Raw genomic sequence first — 18371 nt, forward strand, 5'->3', positions numbered from 1 at the left:
ACACTTTCTCACGGAGACAGAGTTCTAAAGTTTAAAGTATTTTTCCCAGCTCAGCTGCACTCCTCACAGTTGCAGGCGAGGATGTAGCGGTAGGTTGCTGTGATGCGGGTCCCTCCGGCGCAGCGGAGCCTCACAGCCTTCAGCTTGGAGGTGTGGGGCTTGCAGCAGAAACAGGTACTCTTGAAGGGCTGCTTCAACACCGAGCTGAAGGAGATGAGAGGGTCGGAGCGGGACGTGTGGCTGCAGTGGCCCTCGCACCGAGCTAGCAACACCATCTGGAGAGGAGGAAGGGAGGAGAGGGCAGGGGAGGAAATAAGAGGAGAGGGGGGAGAGGAGCAGAGAAGAGAGAAGGAGAGGGAAGGAGGAGAGAGAGAAGAGGGGAGGAAAGGAGAGAAAACATACATGAGCACTTCAAGGGAATTTAGAAAACAATAAAGTTATGTTAACCTGTTCAAAGAGCTGTAGTCTATATAGTCACTGTCCCAGTCAGGCTGACTCAATCTGTGGCCTGGCAGGTGCAGTAATAGGAGTTAGGCTAGTCTGTCTCACTCTTAACACTGAAAGCTCTGAGTTAGTCACACACACACACACACACACACACACACACACACACACACACACACACACACACACACACACACACACACACACACACACACACACACACACACACACACACACACACACACACACACACACATGTAAATCACATGAGTAACCTCGCCTGAGACCTGAAGACTTGTGTTAGCTCCCTTAGCGCTTTGCAGCATAACAGCAGTGACACCCGGTATCATCGCCCTAATTAAGATTTGATTTGAATTAGTGATGTTGTTTGTTCCAATGGCTCAGTCTCCCTACTGTGTGTCTGTCAGAGGAAAACAACATGGATGACCCATTTCACTGTGTTCCTAGCTACACAACATGGAGGACCTGTTTCACTGTGTTCCTAGCTACACAACATTGAGGACCTGTTTCACTGTGTTCCTAGCTACATAACATGGATGACCTGTTTCACTGTGTTCCTAGCTACACAACATGGAGGACCTGTTTCACTGTGTTCCTAGCTACACAACATGGAGGACCTGTTTCACTGTGTTCCTAGCTACATAACATGGATGACCTGTTTCACTGTGTTCCTAGCTACACAACATGGAGGACCTGTTTCACTGTGTTCCTAGCTACATAACATGGATGACCTGTTTCACTGTGTTCCTAGCTACACAACATGGAGGACCTGTTTCACTGTGTTCCTAGCTACATAACATGGATGACCTGTTTCACTGTGTTCCTAGCTACATAACATGGATGATCTGTTTCACTGTGTTCCTAGCTACATAACATGGATGATCTGTTTCACTGTGTTCCTAGCAACATAAATTGGATGACCCCTTTCACTGTGTTTCTAGCTACACAACATGTATGATCTGTTTCACTGTGTTCCTAGCTACAAAACATGGATGACCTGTTTCACTGTGTTCCTAGCTACATAACATGGATGACCTGTTTCACTGTGTTCCTAGCTACATAACATGGATGATCTGTTTCACTGTGTTCCTAGCTACACAACATGGATGACCCATTTCACTGTGTTCCTAGCTACACAACATGGATGACCTGTTTCACTGTGTTCCTAGCTACATAACATGGATGACCTGTTTCACTGTGTTCCTAGCTACATAACATGGATGATCTGTTTCACTGTGTTCCTAGCTACACAACATGGATGATCTGTTTCACTGTGTTTCTAGCTACACAACATGGATGACCTGTTTCACTGTGTTCTTAGCTACACAACATGGATGACCTGTTTCACTGTGTTCCTAGCTACACAACATTGATGACCTGTTTCACTGTGTTCCTAGCTACATAACATGGATGACCCATTTCACTGTGTTCCTAGCTACATAACATGGATGACCTGTTTCACTGTGTTCCTAGCTACACAACATGGATGACCTGTTTCACTGTGTTCCTAGCTACATAACATGGATGATCTGTTTCACTGTGTTCCTAGCTACATAACATGGATGATCTGTTTCACTGTGTTCCTAGCTACATAACATGGATGACCCCTTTCACTGTGTTTCTAGCTACACAACATGTATGATCTGTTTCACTGTGTTCCTAGCTACACAACATGGATGACCTGTTTCACTGTGTTCCTAGCTACACAACATGGATGACCTGTTTCACTGTGTTCCTAGCTACATAACATGGATGACCCATTTCACTGTGTTCCTAGCTACACAACATGGATGACCTGTTTCACTGTGTTCCTAGCTACACAACATGGATGACCTGTTTCACTGTGTTCCTAGCTACACAACATGGATGACCTGTTTCACTGTGTTCCTAGCTACACAACATGGATGACCTGTTTCACTGTGTTCCTAGCTACACAACATGGATGACCTGTTTCACTGTGTTCCTAGCTACACAACATGGATGACCCATTTCACTGTGTTCCTAGCTGATCCCCGTCTAGAGCTGATGGTCTGCCTGCAATATGACCACTTTCCACTGCACACACACACACACACACACACACACACACACACACACACACACACACACACACACACACACACACACACACACACACACACACACACACACACACACACACACACACACACACAAACTGTAAGTGGACTCCTGTGTCGTGTCCCCTGTCAACTGCCTCGTGTCGCCACCGATGTGACCCTCTCTAACAATAGCTAGGGACAGGGGATATAAACAAAAGTTAAATAAGCAATAAAAAATGAACTGTAAACATTACACTCACAGAAGTTCCAATAGAATAAAGACATTTCAAATGTCATGTTATGTCTATATACAGTGTTGTAACGATGTGCAAATGGTTAAAGTACAAAAGGGAAAATAAATAAACATAAAAATAGGTTGTATTTACAGTGGTGTTTGTTCTTCACTGATTGCCTTTTTCTTGTGGCAACAGGTCAAAAATATTGCTGCTGTGATGGTACACTGAGGTATTTCACCCAATAGATATGGGAGTTTATCAAAATTGGATTTGTTTTGGAATTGTTTGAGGGTCTGTGTAATCTGAGGGAAATATGTGTCTCTAGTATGGTCATACATTTGGCAGGAGGTTAGGAAGTGCAGCTCAGTTTCCACCTCACTTCTCTTGAGAGCCAGGTCTGCCTTTGGCGGCCTTTCTCAATATCAAGGCTATGCTCACTGAGTCTGTACATAGTCAAAGATTTCCTTACATTTGGGTCAGTCACAGTGGTCAGGTATTCTGCCACTGTGTACTCTCTGTTTTGGGCCAAATAGCATTCTAGTTTGCTCTATTTTTTTGTAAATTCTTTCCAACTTGTCAAGTAATTCTCTTTTTGTTTTCTCATGATTTGGTTGGGTCTAATTGTGTTTCTGTCCTGGGGCTCTGTGGGGTCTGTTTGTGTTTGTAAACAGAGCCCCAGGACCAGAGGTTCATCTCTCTGTAGGTGATGACTTTGTTATGGAAGGTTTGGGAATCGCTTCCTTTAAGGTGGTTGTAGAATTTAACGGCTCTTTTCTGGATTTTGATAATTAGCGGGTATCGGCCTAATTCTGCTCTGCATGCATTATTTGGTGTTTTACGTTGTACACAGAGGATATTTTTGCAGAATTCTGCATGCAGAGTCTTAATTTGCCCTGCCTATCTAAGGTCTTTGAAAGCCAAGTCAACAAACAGATCACTGACCATCTCGAATCCCACCGTACCTTCTCCGCTGTGCAATCCGGTTTCCGAGCCGGTCACGGGTGCACCTCAGCCACGCTCAAGGTACTAAACGATATCATAACCGCCATCGATAAAAGACAGTACTGTGCAGCCGTCTTCATCGACCTGGCCAAGGCTTTCGACTCTGTCAATCACCATATTCTTATCGGCAGACTCAGTAGCCTCGGTTTTTCTAATGACTGCCTTGCCTGGTTCACCAACTACTTTGCAGACAGAGTTCAGTGTGTCAAATCGGAGGGCATGTTGTCCGGTCCTCTGGCAGTCTCTATGGGGGTACCACAGGGTTCAATTCTCAGGCCGACTTTTCTCTGTATATATCAATGATGTTGCTCTTGCTGTGGGCGATTCCCTGATCCACCTCTACGCAGACGACACCATTCTGTATACTTCTGGCCCTTCCTTGGACACTGTGCTATCTAACCTCCAAACGAGCTTCAATGCCATACAACACTCCTTCCGTGGCCTCCAACTGCTCTTAAACGCTAGTAAAACCAAATGCATGCTTTTCAACCGTTCGCTGCCTGCACCCGCACGCCCGACTAGCATCACCACCCTGGATGGCTCCGACCTAGAATATGTGGACATCTATAAGTACCTAGGTGTCTGGCTAGACTGCAAACTCTCCTTCCAGACTCATATCAAACATCTCCAATCCAAAATCAAATCTAGAGTCGGCTTTCTATTTCGCAACAAAGCCTCCTTCACTCACGCCGCCAAACTTACCCTAGTAAAACTGACTATCCTACCGATCCTCGACTTCGGCGATGTCATCTACAAAATAGCTTCCAATACTCTACTCAGCAAACTGGATGCAGTTTATCACAGTGCCATCCGTTTTGTTACTAAAGCACCTTATACCACCCACCACTGCGACCTGTATGCTCTAGTCGACTGGCCCTCGCTACATGTTCGTCGTCAGACCCACTGGCTCCAGGTCATCTACAAGGCTATGCTAGGTAAAGCGCCGCCTTATCTCAGTTCACTGGTCACGATGGCAACACCCACCCGTAGCACGCGCTCCAGCAGGTGTATCTCACTGATCATCCCTAAAGCCAAAACCTCATTTGGACGCCTTTCCTTCCAGTTCTCTGCTGCCTGCGACTGGAACGAATTGCAAAAATCTCTGAAGTTGGAGACTTTTATCTCCCTCAACAACTTTAAACATCTGCTATCTGAGCAGCTAACCGGTCGCTGCAGCTGTACATAGTCCATCGGTATATAGCCCACCCAACTTACCTACCTCATCCCCATACTGTTTTTATTTATTTACTTTTCTGCTCTTTTGCACACCAGTATCTCTACTTGCACATGATCATCTGATGATTTATCACTCCAGTGTTAATCTGCTAAATTGTAATTATTCGCTCCTATGGCCTATTTATTGCCTACCTCCTCATGCCTTTTGCACACATTGTATATAGATTCTCTTTTTTTCTTTTTTTTCCTCTACTATGTTATTGACTTGTTTATTGTTTACTCCATGTGTAACTCTGTGTTGTTGTCTGTTCACACTGCTATGCTTTATCTTGGCCAGGTCGCAGTTGCAAATGAGAACTTGTCAACTAGCCTACCTGTGTCACGTTCCTGACCTGTTTTTCCTTTTTCTTGTATTTATTTAGTTGATCAGGGCGTGAGTTGGGGTGGGTTTGTCTATGTTTGATTTTCTATGTTGGGATGTTTGTGTTCGGCCGGGTATGATTCTCAATCAGAGACAGCTGTCAATCGTTGTCCCTGATTGAGAATCATACTTAGGCAGCCTGGGTTTCATGTGTGTTTTGTGGGTGTTTGTCTTCCGTGTAGATCAGCCAGAGCCTTCCGCCAGACAGGATCAGCCAGAGCCTTCCGCCAGACAGGATCAGCCAGAGCCTTCTGCCAGACAGGATCAGCCAGAGCCTTCCGCCAGACAGGATCAGCCAGAGCCTTCCGCCAGACAGGACCAGCCAGAGCCGTCCAGCCAGGACCAGCCAGAGCCGTCCAGCCAGGACCAGCCAGAGCCGTCCAGCCAGGACCAGCCAGAGCCGTCCAGCCAGGACCCGCCAGAGCCGTCCAGCCAGGACCCGCCAGCCAGCCAGGATCCGCCAGAGCCAGCCAGCCAGGATCCGCCCCTCAGTCCGGTGCTGCCCCTCAGTCCGGAGCTGCCCCTCAGTCCGGAGCTGCTCCTTAATCCAATGGGGTTTATATGGAGGGTGGTCATTGGGAGGAGGCCAAGGAAGCGGGGTTTGACTATGGTGGGGTGGGGACCACGACCAGCGCCAGAGCCGCCACCGTGGACAGACGCCCACCCAGACCCTCCCCTAGACTTTATGCTGGTGCGCCCGGAGTTCGCACCTTAAGGGGGGGGTTATGTCACGTTCCTGACCTGTTTTTCCTTTTTCTTGTATTTATTTAGTTGATCAGGGCGTGAGTTGGGGTGGGTTTGTCTATGTTTGATTTTCTATGTTGGGATGTTTGTGTTCGGCCGGGTATGATTCTCAATCAGAGACAGCTGTCAATCGTTGTCCCTGATTGAGAATCATACTTAGGCAGCCTGGGTTTCACGTGTGTTTTGTGGGTGTTTGTCTTCCGTGTAGTCGTTGTGCCTCACGGGACTGTTTGTCGGTTTGATTCTCTATTTGTTATCTTGCTTCATATAGTGTTCAGTTCGATGCTAATAAATCATGGACACTAACCACTCCGCGTATTGGTCCGATCCTTCTCGCCTCTCCTCGTCCGAGGAGGAGGAATATGAAAGCCGTAACAACCTGGTTAAACTTTCAACTAGCCTACCTGGTTAAATAAAGGTGAAATAAAAAAATAAAAAATGTGGTGTTTTATCCCATTTTGTGAAATCTTGGTTGGTGAGCGGAGCCCAGAACTCACAACCATAGAGGGCAATGGGTTCTATAACTGATTCAAGTATTTTTAGCCAGATCCTAATTCATATGCCGAATTTGATGTTTTATGCCCTTCTTGCTTTGTCTCTCAGATCGTTCACAGCTTTGTGGAAGTTACCTGTGGCGCTGATGGTTAGGCCAAGGTATCTACAGTTCAGGCCAAGGTATGTGCTCTCTGACTCTCTCTGACTCTCTCGCAATTCAATTCAATTCAAGGGGCTTTATTGGCATGGGAAACATTTGTTAACATTGCCAAAGCAAGTGTAATAGATCTCTTTCTGTCTGTCTGTCTGTCTCTCTCTCTCTCTCTCTGACTCTCTCTCTCTGACTCTCTCTCTACCTTTGGCTAAAGCCTGTCTCGGGCCAGGGAATATGACACACACACACACTTGTTGGCGATGACTGCAAGGGAGTTGTCAGCCACTTTAGGAACATGTGTCTTCCTTCTGAGGACTAGAAGATGAGCTATCAGCTCAGAAGTGTTTTAGTATTTTCACAGAGAGAGGTTGGGAGGTGAGGGCTTTGTGTCAGTGTGTGTTGGGGGGGAAGAGAAGAGGGGAGAGGAGAGGAGAGGAGTCTGGAGACAACAGCTGGGCACTCACCTACCCACTTACAGACACACAAACACCTACATACACATGTATGCACAGCTGCAAGCACTTACAGACGCATCAACAGTCAGGCGCGCACACACACACACACACACACACACACACACACACACACACACACACACACACACACACACACACACACACACACACACACACACACACACACACACACACACAACTACGGCCCTGCATGTAGGAAATGGACTCATGGTGGGAGAGCGAGGGGGAAGAATAGAAAGACAGAATGACAGCCCCCCTCCATTAACAGTCCCCTGTGAGGGATCACTTACACTCATTTAAACTCGTTTACATCAGGAACTGTCACTCACTACTACACAACCCCAGTGTTACTCATCACTGCAGATCCCCAGTGCTGTCCTGTCTACATGCCTTATATTACGCCTCAGGGAGGGAGAGAGAAACTAACTCTCTCCTCATTTTTTTTATTTTACCTTTTTTTTAACTAGGCAAGTCAGTCAAGAACAAATTCTTATTTACAATGACGGCCTACCCCGGGCCAATTGTGCGCCGCCCTACGGAACTCCCAATCACAGCCAGATGTGATTCAGCCTGGATTTGAACCAGGGACTGTAGTGACACCTCTTGCACTGAGATGCAGTGCCTTTTGGGAGATGCTATGCCACTTGGGAGGGTTACTAGGGTTACTCAGCACCTGTTTGCCACAATCTTTTTCCAGTCTCACCACCCTTCTTCTTTCTCTCTTTCTATTAGACCTCTCTCTCTCACCTCTCTTTCCGTCTCTCTTTCTCCAATCTCCTCCCTCTCTCCGTCTCTATCTCTCCCCCCTCTCTTTATCTCTGCCTTCCCCATCTCTCTCACTCTCTCTCTCTGTCTGGTATAGGTGAGTCACACTGCTGTTGAGTGAGGTGTTGGATGTGGGCCACACTGCAGACATTTGCTGCTCTCTCTCTCTGTGGGGGCTTGTTTAATTTTTGGCTGGGTTGAGGAACTCACAGAGACCCTGAGAGACCGTGAGAGACCGTGAGAGACCGTGAGAGACCATGAGAGACCATGAGAGACCATGAGAGACAGAGAGAGAGACAGAGAGAGGGAGAAACGGAGACAGAGAGAACGAAAGAGAGAGACAGTGAAAGAGAGGGACATACAGACAGACAGTGAGAGGAACAGACAGACAGGGAAAGAAAGAGTAAAAATACCTACTCACTAGACTCATTAGAGAGAGTTCCCTGTCTGTAGTCCCAGAGGTCTGCTTTGGAGGTTTTGGGCAGATCTCTGTTCTGATATTTATCATGTAAAAGCTCCTTCTCCTTTGTCAGCTGGACTGGCCCTGTTATCTTAAACAGCTTCTTAGCAGGAAGACTAGGGGTGGATGACAGTGCGTGCGTGCGTGCGTGCGTGCGTGCGTGCGTGCGTGCGTGCGTGCGTGCGTGCGTGCGTGCGTGCGTGCGTGCGTGTACATTCAGCTGACTTACATTGGAGTTGCACTTGTAGAGGGAGTGTGTGATGGTCTCCACAAAGTGATGCCTCATACAGCGGTCTGGGTCTGTAACTCCATGGTGTGTGCTGTGTCCGCTCTCCATCTTACTGCTGCTGGCCTGCACTACCACCACTAGGGGGCAGAAGACCAGCAACAGCAGCAGCCCTGAGGGGGGAGAAAGGGGGTCTGGGGGACGCATACTGGCGCCAGGGAGGGCTGTCTGGGAAGTGGGAAGGGTGTAGGGAGTAGGGGGTAAAGTCAAAGTGGCATGGAGGAATTTCAGAGGGAGACACAGAGAGGGTGAGAGAGGGACACCCTCTTTCTTTCTCCCTGTCCACTCCTTTTTATGCCTCTCTGTTTGTCTGTTTGCATCTCTTCTCACTGGGAGTGACTTTTATCTCTCTGTTTGTCTGTTTGCATCTCTTCTCACTGGGAGTGACTTTTATCTCTCTGTTTGTCTGTTTGCATCTCTTCTCACTGGGAGTGACTTTTCTCTCTCTGTTTGTCTGTTTGCATCTCTTCTCACTGGGAGTGACTTTTATCTCGCTGTTTGTCTGTTTGCATCTCTTCTCACTGGGAGTGACTTTTATCTCTCTGTCTGTTTGCATCTCTTCTCACTGGGAGTGACTTTTATCTCTCTGTTTGTCTGTTTGCATCTCTTCTCACTGGGAGTGACTTTTATCTCTCAGTTTGTCTGTTTGCATCTCTTCTCACTGGGAGTGACTTTTATCTCTCTGTTTGTCTGTTTGCATCTCTTCTCACTGGGAGTGACTTTTATCTCTCTGTTTGTCTGTTTGCATCTCTTCTCACTGGGAGTGACTTATCTCTCTGTTTGTCTGTTTGCATCTCTTCTCACTGGGAGTGACTTTTATCTCTATGTTTGTCTGTATGCATCTCTTCTCACTGGGAGTGACTTTTATCTCTCTGTTTGTCTGTTTGCATCTCTTCTCACTGGGAGTGACTTTTCTCTCTCTGTTTGTCTGTATGCATCTCTTCTCACTGGGAGTGACTTATCTCTCTGTTTGTCTGTTTGCATCTCTTCTCACTGGGAGTGACTTTTATCTCTCTGTTTGTCTGTTTGCATCTCTTCTCACTGGGAGTGACTTTTATCTCTCTGTTTGTCTGTATGCATCTCTTCTCACTGGGAGTGACTTTTCTCTCTCTGTTTGTCTGTTTGCATCTCTTCTCACTGGGAGTGACTTTTATCTCTATGTTTGTCTGTATGCATCTCTTCTCACTGGGAGTGACTTTTATCTCTCTGTTTGTCTGTTTGCATCTCTTCTCACTGGGAGTGACTTTTATCTCTCTGTTTGTCTGTTTGCATCTCTTCTCACTGGGATTGACTTTTATCTCTCTGTTTGTCTGTTTGCATCTCTTCTCACTGGGAGTGACTTTTATCTCTCTGTCTGTTTGCATCTCTTCTCACTGGGAGTGACTTTTATCTCTCTGTTTGTCTGTTTGCATCTCTTCTCACTGGGAGTGACTTTTATCTCTCTGTTTGTCTGTTTGAATCTCTTCTCACTGGGAGTGACTTTTCTCTCTCTGTCTGTTTGCATCTCTTCTCACTGGGAGTGACTTTTATCTCTCTGTTTGTCTGTTTGCATCTCTTCTCACTGGGAGTGACTTTTATCTCTCTGTTTGTCTGTTTGCATCTCTTCTCACTGGGAGTGACTTTTCTCTCTCTGTTTGTCTGTTTGCATCTCTTCTCACTGGGAGTGACTTTTATCTCTATGTTTGTCTGTATGCATCTCTTCTCACTGGGAGTGACTTTTCTCTCTCTGTTTGTCTGTTTGCATCTCTTCTCACTGGGAGTGACCTTTCTCTCTCTGTTTATCTGTTTGCATCTCTTCTCACTGGGAGTGACTTTTCTCTCTCTGTTTCGGTTTCTTTCTTGTTTTCTTTACTGACGTGATGGAGTGAGGCTTTCCCTGCTTCTCTCTCTGTAATGGCAGTGTAAACCCCAATGTGCTGTCATTACCCCATTGTTTTTAGGAAGCCTGTTGCACTTAATATGTCTGAGTAACCTACAGTTACTTAAAAGTATTTTGTAGTTATTACTCAAACCGATAGAGTCACCTGTGACCCTGTAGAACACGTGTCAAACTCATTCCACGTTGGGCCCGAGTGTCTGCTGGTTTTGGCGCCTCCCTTGTACCTGATTGATGAATTGAGATCACTAATTAGTAAGGAACTCCCCACACCTGGTTGTCCAGGGCTTAATTGAAAGGAACAAGTACTCATTCCATGCAGACACTAAGCCCTCCATGGAATGAGTTCGACACCCCTGCTGTAGGGGTCCAGATTTGAGTTGTGTCAGCTTGAACATTTTGAGAAACGCCCCAGCTAAGCTACGCCTTCAATATAATTTCCCAGTGTGACTTGTCTTTTTGAGTGAATTGTAGGGTTACCCCCCATGACTGTATTTGTTAGTGACAGAGACATGGTTGTTGAATTCATTCATTTTTAGTTCTGTGGCCTTCACCAAACGAGTTCCTAAGTGAATGTTGTCATTAAACTCTTTATGACAATACATTACATAGCTTATACGGCCTTATTTTGAGGCCTATCTTCACCCTAATACAGTGGCCTGAAACATATGGTTTACAAGCCGAATCAGGCCTACAAGTAGGGTTGCATAATTCTGCTAACTTTCCCCAAATTTTCAGGAATCAGCCAACCAGTAATTCTGAAAAACATGGGAATTTACCAGACATTTGCAACCCTACCTGCAAGTCACATTATGCTGGCTTGCAAAGTGCCATTCCTATTGGAATCCTGAGCTTTGCTATCCAACAGTTAGCATTCACCCGCAACCTGCATTCATAATGACTGCCAGGGTCAGGACACGTGTGAGGAGACGACCTAAACCATTTCAACTGGAACAACCATTTCAGTAACAAGTGCAAAAAAATTGACCTAAATGATTGGATTAGTTTACAAACATGTATGTTATTTATCTTTGTGTAGCATAAGATGAATCTGTCATTCAATGTACATGTAAAAACACAGATATTTAGAACAATTCCCCAAAATATGCCTGCAGTAGAGCATGCTGGGTAAAACATTTCCTTTGTTATCATAACTTTAAAAAATTGAGTTGATGAGACTTTGAGTCAGATCCACATAAACATTTTAGGTAATAATGACTTTTCATCAACTTTGAGTTCAACTTACTAGAAGTATTTGAGTTCAAAATGCGGTAGGGTTTACAGTGGGTGTTGGTGTGGAGCTCCTAGCCTTGGCCCAGGGTGCTGCTGGGGGGGAGGTAAGCTCTTCTGTTGGTCCTCTTCCTGGACCTCTCCATCGCTCCTGTCTATTGGTCTGGATCTGGGAAAAGAGGGAAAGAAAGACGGGAGGAGAGGTGGGTCATCTCTATTTTCTAAACCCCCTTTTCTCAAACTAAGATATTAAGGTGAAAAGTTCTGTGTGGTTTAAATTATTCCCCTCTAATCAGGGAATGATTCAGACCTGGGACACTAGGTGAGTAGAATCCCCGGCCAATCAGTGGTATGAAATCATACATTTACAGAAGAGCTCCGGACCTTTGTGTTTTTCTCTGGCACCTCATGGACTACACACAATGGATACATCGTTTCCAAACGTTTGTGATTTATACTGTTACAGTAGCTATTGAAGTCATAGCAGGAAATGGTAGGATCTCAATTGATTCCACAGCTATTTGTGTTTTCAAATCCATTCTAGTCCTTTCTAATCCTTTCTAATCCTTTCTAGTCCTTTCCAATCCTTTCTAATCCTTTCTAGTCCTTTCTAATCCTTTCTAGTCCTTTCCAATCCTTTCTAATCTTTTCTAGTCCTTTCCAATCCTTTCTAATCCTTTCTAGTCCTTTCCAATCCTTTCTAATCCTTTCTAGTCCTTTCTAATCCTTTCTAATCCTTTCTAGTCCTTTCTAGTCCTTTCTAATAATTTATAGTCCTTTCTAGTCCTTTCCAATCCTTTCTAGTCCTTTCTAATCCTTTCTAGTCCTTTCTAATCCTTTCTAGTCCTTTCTAATCCTTTCTAATCCTTTCTAGTCCTTTCTAGTCCTTTCCAATCCTTTCTAGTCCTTTCTAGTCCTTTCTAGTCCTTTCTAGTCCTTTCTAGTCCTTTCTAGTCCTTTCTAATCCTTTCTAGTCCTTTCTAATAATTTATAATCCTTTCTAGTCCTTTCCAATCCTTTCTAGTCCTTTCTAATCATTTCTAGTCCTTTCTAGTCCTTTCTAATCCTTTCTAATCCTTTCTAGTCCTTTCTAATAATTTATAGTCCTTTCTAGTCCTTTCTAGTCCTTTCCAATCCTTTCTAGTCCTTTCTAGTCCTTTCCAATCCTTTCTAGTCCTTTCTAGTCCTTTCTAATAATTTATAGTCCTTTCTAGTCCTTTCTAATCCTTTCTAATCCTTTCTAGTCCTTTCTAGTCCTTTCTAATAATTTATAGTCCTTTCTAGTCCTTTCTAATCCTTTCTAGTCCTTTCTAGTCCTTTCTAGTCCTTTCTAATAATTTATAGTCCTTTCTAGTCCTTTCCAATCCTTTCTAATCCTTTCTAGTCCTTTCTAGTCCTTTCTAATAATTTATAGTCCTTTCTAGTCCTTTCTAATCCTTTCTAGTCCTTTCTAATCCTTTCCAATCCTTTCTAGTCCTTTCTAATCCTTTCTTGTCCTTTCTAATCCTTTTTAGTCCTTTCTAGTCCTTTCTAATCCTTTTTAGTCCTTTCTAATAATTTATAGTCCTTTCTAGTCTTTTCTCATCCTTTCTAGTCATGTAAATGTAGGTAGAGTGATTAAAGTGACGATGCATAGATGACAACAACAGAGAGTAGCAGCGGTGTAAAAGGGCGGGGTAATGCAAATAGTCTGGGTAGCCATTTGATTAGGTGTTCAGGAGTCTTATGGCTTGTGGGTAGAAGCTGTGTAGAAGCCTCCCGGACCTAGATTTGGCGCTCCGGCACCGCCTGCCGTGCGATAGCAGAGAGAACAGTCTTTGACTAGGGTGGCTGGAGTCTTGACCATTTTTGGGGCCTTCCTCTGACATGAGGATGATGATGATGATGATGATAACTATGACTACGATGATAACAATGACTACAATGATAACTATGGAAACGATGACAAAGATAAAACCAGTTGCTATGCCAGCCAGGTATGTGTGATATTGAAAGGAGCTGTGGGATAAACAACCGTGAAGGCTGGGAGTTTGAGAGGTAGAGCTAGGCTGTTCTCCTCAGTAAGAATAGACTGGGATGTCTGCTGTGCTGTCTAAACCCTATAGCAGCAGGTTACCGGCCAGCTAAACATCACAGGCAGTATTTATTTTAACAGGCCAACTGATACTTCTATTCCTAACAGGAGGAATTACGAAGAAAAACACTAGGATGGAGGGAGGGATGGAGGGAAGGAGGAATGAAAGGAAGGAGGGAGGGATGGATGGATGGAAGGAGGAATGGAAGGAAGGAGGGAGGAATGGAGGGAAGGAAGAATGGAAGGAAGGAGGGAGGGATGGAGGGAAGGAGGAATGGAAGGAAGGAGGGAGGAATGGAGGGAAGGAGGAATGGAAGGAAGGAGGGAGGGATGGAGGGAAGGAGGAATGGAAGGAAGGAGGGAGGGATGGAGGGAAGGAGGAATGGAAGGAAGAAAGGAAGGAGGGAGGGGGGGGTTGTTTTAAATGAATCTTTTATTCTGTACTTTTACAAATGAGGAAACCCCAGCAGAGTTGAGTGGAAAGGAAGAAAAATGCTAAACAATAGCCTACATTATGTCAAAACAACAATAATACTCTACATTATGTCAAAACAACAATAATACTCTACATTATGTCAAAACAACAATAATACTCTACATTATGTCAAAACAACAATAATACTCTACATTATGTCAAAACAACAATAATACTCTACATTATGTCAAAACAACAATAATACTCTACATTATGTCAAAACAACAATAATACTCTACATGATGTCAAAACAACAATAATAGCCTACATGATGTCAAAACAACAATAATAGCCTACATTATGTCAAAACAACAATAATAGCCTACATTATGTCAAAACAACAATAATAGCCTACATTATGTCAAAACAACAATAATACTCTACATTATGTCAAAACAACAATAATAGCCTACATTATGTCAAAACAACAATAATAGCCTACATTATGTCAAAACAACAACAATAGCCTACATTATGTCAAAACAACAATAATACTCTACATTATGTCAAAACAACAATAATAGCCTACATTATGTCAAAACAACAATAATAGCCTACATTATGTCAAAACAACAACAATACTCTACATTATGTCAAAACAACAATAATACTCTACATTATGTCAAAACAACAATAATAGCCTACATTATGTCTAAACAACAATAACTCTACATTATGTCAAAACAACAATAATACTCTACATTATGTCAAAACAACAACAATACTCTACATTATGTATAAATCAAATCAAATCAAATGTATTTATCAAGCCCTTCTTACATCAGCTGATGTCACAAAGTGCTTTACAGAAACCCAGCCTAAAACCCCAAACAGCAAGCAATGCAGGTGTAGAAGCACGGTGGCTAGGAAAAACTCCCTATAAAGGCCAGAACCTAGGAAGAAACCTAGAGAGGAACCAGGCTATGAGGGGTGGCCTCTTCTGGCTGTGCCGGGTGGAGATTATAACAGAACATGGCCAAGATGTTCAAATGTTCATAGATGACCAGCAGGGTCAAATAATAATAATCACAGTGGTTGTCGAGGGTGCAACAACAACAACAATTCCCTACATTATGTCAAAACAACAACAATACTCTACATTATTATGTCAAAAGTCCCACGAGGATAATTTCCTCTGTAGGAACAGGTCAGTCCCTGATCTGGAGTCCTGTTACTGAGAGGGTCAGTCCCTGATCTGGAGTCCTGTTACTGAGATGGTGTGACGTAGAAGTCCGTCACTGGCCGCGGGCAGCATTTGGTTCTTTAACGCACGCACACATTCATCACTCCTCCCTGCTCCGTTATAAGATAAGTTAACAATGTGGGTCGACACACAAATTAACTTCTGTCTTAGTACATACATTTCATACTTGTCAGTGTTCATATTTAAGATATGCAATATTTATTATACTTATCAATGTTGTGGATGAGCGCTTTGTTTGTTTGTTCGTTCTGTTCCTCTCTCTCTCCATCTCTGTAGCTTCTGGGTATGCTGGAAAAGGACCCGAGCTAAGGGATTGGGCTGACTTTATAGTGCCTGTCCCAAATGGCTCATTAATGTAAATGGGCATATGGGCATATTGAAAGATACTGTCAGTAGTGATGTAATGTTGTAAATGTTATGTTGTGGTATTGTTTAAAAAACGTGTTGCAATGTATATCCTTTAGTAGGTTTAGTTAATGGAAAATGTAGGTTTGTATAGTTAATTGCTTAATTAATTAGTGTTAATTGTTCTGAGGGGAGGGGCTAGCCCTACAAAAGGAGCCTCTCTTTCAGTTCATGAGAGAGGCATTTTGGATCGAGCTGTGGATGGGGCAGCATTGTTTTAAGCTGTCCCATAAGGTAGACGTTTGATGGTAGTACTGTTGTTTTTTGTTCTGGAATCACCTTGTAAATAAACACCTTTGCACAGAAGAACTTTTGCGGTTCCGCCATCTTTTTATTTTGATAGAGGTTAGGTTTTCCAGTTTAGCCTTCTGGCCTACTCTACGTGACATATGGTGGCAGTGGTGGGATGGCGCACCGCAAATCAGTGAATTCCAACAAGAGAGGTAAAGGAATGCGTACAGGATTGCGTTCTCAGCAGCAGCATCAACTGGCAGAAAAGGTACCTGAAGTTGAACTGGGGTGGAATACCATGGAATCGTCTGGTGATGAAGAGGTCAAGTATGGAGAACTAGGAGCCCGACCAAGGGGCCAAACACAACCAGAACCATGTGAGTTACCGGTTGAACCAGCAGATACAGCCATAAAAGACCAGCTGACTGACGGACCAGTTGGGGGACCAGAACCACACCCAACCATGGTAGCCCTTTTCCAGCAACTTTTCACCTGCCTTGAGAGGAGGGACGAAGACCTCAAGCAGGAGTTACGGGGCCTATGCCAATCTATCCTCACAGCTCCTCACCAGGCGGAACTCGTCAGTGAGAGCCCAAGATTGGGTCTTCCAACACCAGGACGACAAAGGCTCGACGCAGCAGGGACTTCAACTCCACTGCAGGCTCCCCAAGCAGTAATGAGGCCAGCACCAGGAGACCAGTCCAGCAGTGTTAACGTCCATCTTCCAGCATTCCTGAGGAAGGAGCCAAAGATGCCCTCATACCAGCAGGGGGAGGACATTGAAAACTACCTGCTGAGGTTTGAGCGCATGGCTAAGACGTGGCAGTGGCCTGAGGTAGAGTGGGCCTGCAGGCTTGTCCCATTGCTCACGGGCAAGGCCTTAGAGGCTTACACAGCAATGGATGAGGGGCTGTCCAATGTCTACAAGGGCTTGAAGGAAGCACTGCTGGTGAAGTTCGATATCTCACCGGAGACCTACCGTCAACGCTTCAGAGCTGCATCGACGCCATCGGGTGAGTCGCCGACAGAGACGTACCACCGCCTCAAGGGTCTCTACCGACGATGGGTTCGACCGGAAGAGAAGACACAGGACGAAATCGGTGAGGTCATCATCCTCGAGCAACTTCTACAAGTTCTACCACACGACATTCGAACCTGGGTCCGAGAGCACGAGCCCAAGGACGGGCTTATGGCGGCCAAGCTTGCACTGCAATACCTTAATGCACGTAAAGGGGGCCCACCACGACCTGCAGCACCCGCTCCAAGAAGTCTCAGAGACACACGGGACATCAGAGACGCCAGAGATGGTGGAGGTAACTCTGGGGGTTATGTGTCTGGGAGGAGGGAGGTAAGGGATCATGCAGTTTGCACTGATGGGAGGGGTCTGACCTGTTTTTACTGCCGGCAGCAGGGGCACAAAGCTTCAATGTGTCCGCTACGTAAATCCAAGCTCTCAGGTTACTGTTATGTACCTAGAGAGGGGGATGGTGTTCAGAATAGACAGACTCAAGAAGGGTCAGGCTTGGTACCTGTAAAAGTGAATGGTAAAAGTCTTACTGCAATGATTGATACCGGCAGTTCCCTGTCATTGATCAGAAAAGGTAATGTACCTGTTAATGATATTGATTACGGTCATCAGACACTGATCCAATGTGTTCATGGTGACCAGTCACAGCAGCCCACAGCTGAGCTCACAGTTGAGATTCAGGGTCAGAAATACCTCCTCAAAGTTGGGGTAATGGAGAAGCTACCTTTTGAGATGATTTTGGGGAGGGATGTGCCTGTACTCTCTGATCTGTTGGGAAGTGTGGGGGGTCAGCTATATGAGCAGTCAGTTTGCCAGTCTGATGTTCAGGTGTCATGTTCAGTTGTCACTCGTGCCCAGGCCAAAGCTGGTTTACAACCTCTGCCTGACTTGTGTGATAGTCTGTGCGAGGGGGGAACCAAAGGGCCCAGAAAGTCACGCCGCCAGCGGCGTCTTGAGAAGTATGTGGGAACCCTTGTACCTGTTGCTGATGTGTCTGGGTTAGAGGTGCAATGGGATGTTCCACAAAATTTTGCTACACTGCAGAAGTCTGACGCAACCTTGAAATGTTTGTTTGACAAGGCCTTAGCTGGGGACAGTCAATCTTCATG

The 18371-nt window shown here is 45.0% G+C and overlaps 1 protein-coding gene across 1 annotated transcript in view; it reads right to left on the reverse strand.

The window, feature by feature from the left end:
- LOC120058521 (norrin-like) overlaps nt 1-12320 on the reverse strand; it is a 12618-nt gene extending 298 nt beyond the window's left edge. Inside the window, exons 1-2 of the mRNA XM_039007241.1 lie at nt 8684-12320; nt 1-275 (exon numbers count right to left, since the gene is read on the reverse strand). The exon at nt 1-275 is cut by the window's left edge and continues 298 nt beyond it. Of these exons, the coding sequence (XP_038863169.1) occupies nt 51-275; nt 8684-8887 (429 nt within the window). The 5' untranslated portion in view covers nt 8888-12320 and the 3' untranslated portion in view covers nt 1-50. The remainder of the gene's footprint in view (nt 276-8683) is intronic.
- Nucleotides 12321-18371: the final 6051 nt, after the last annotated feature.

The sequence above is a fragment of the Salvelinus namaycush genome, chromosome 13, assembly GCF_016432855.1.
Source record: "Salvelinus namaycush isolate Seneca chromosome 13, SaNama_1.0, whole genome shotgun sequence".
Taxonomy (NCBI): domain Eukaryota; kingdom Metazoa; phylum Chordata; class Actinopteri; order Salmoniformes; family Salmonidae; genus Salvelinus; species Salvelinus namaycush.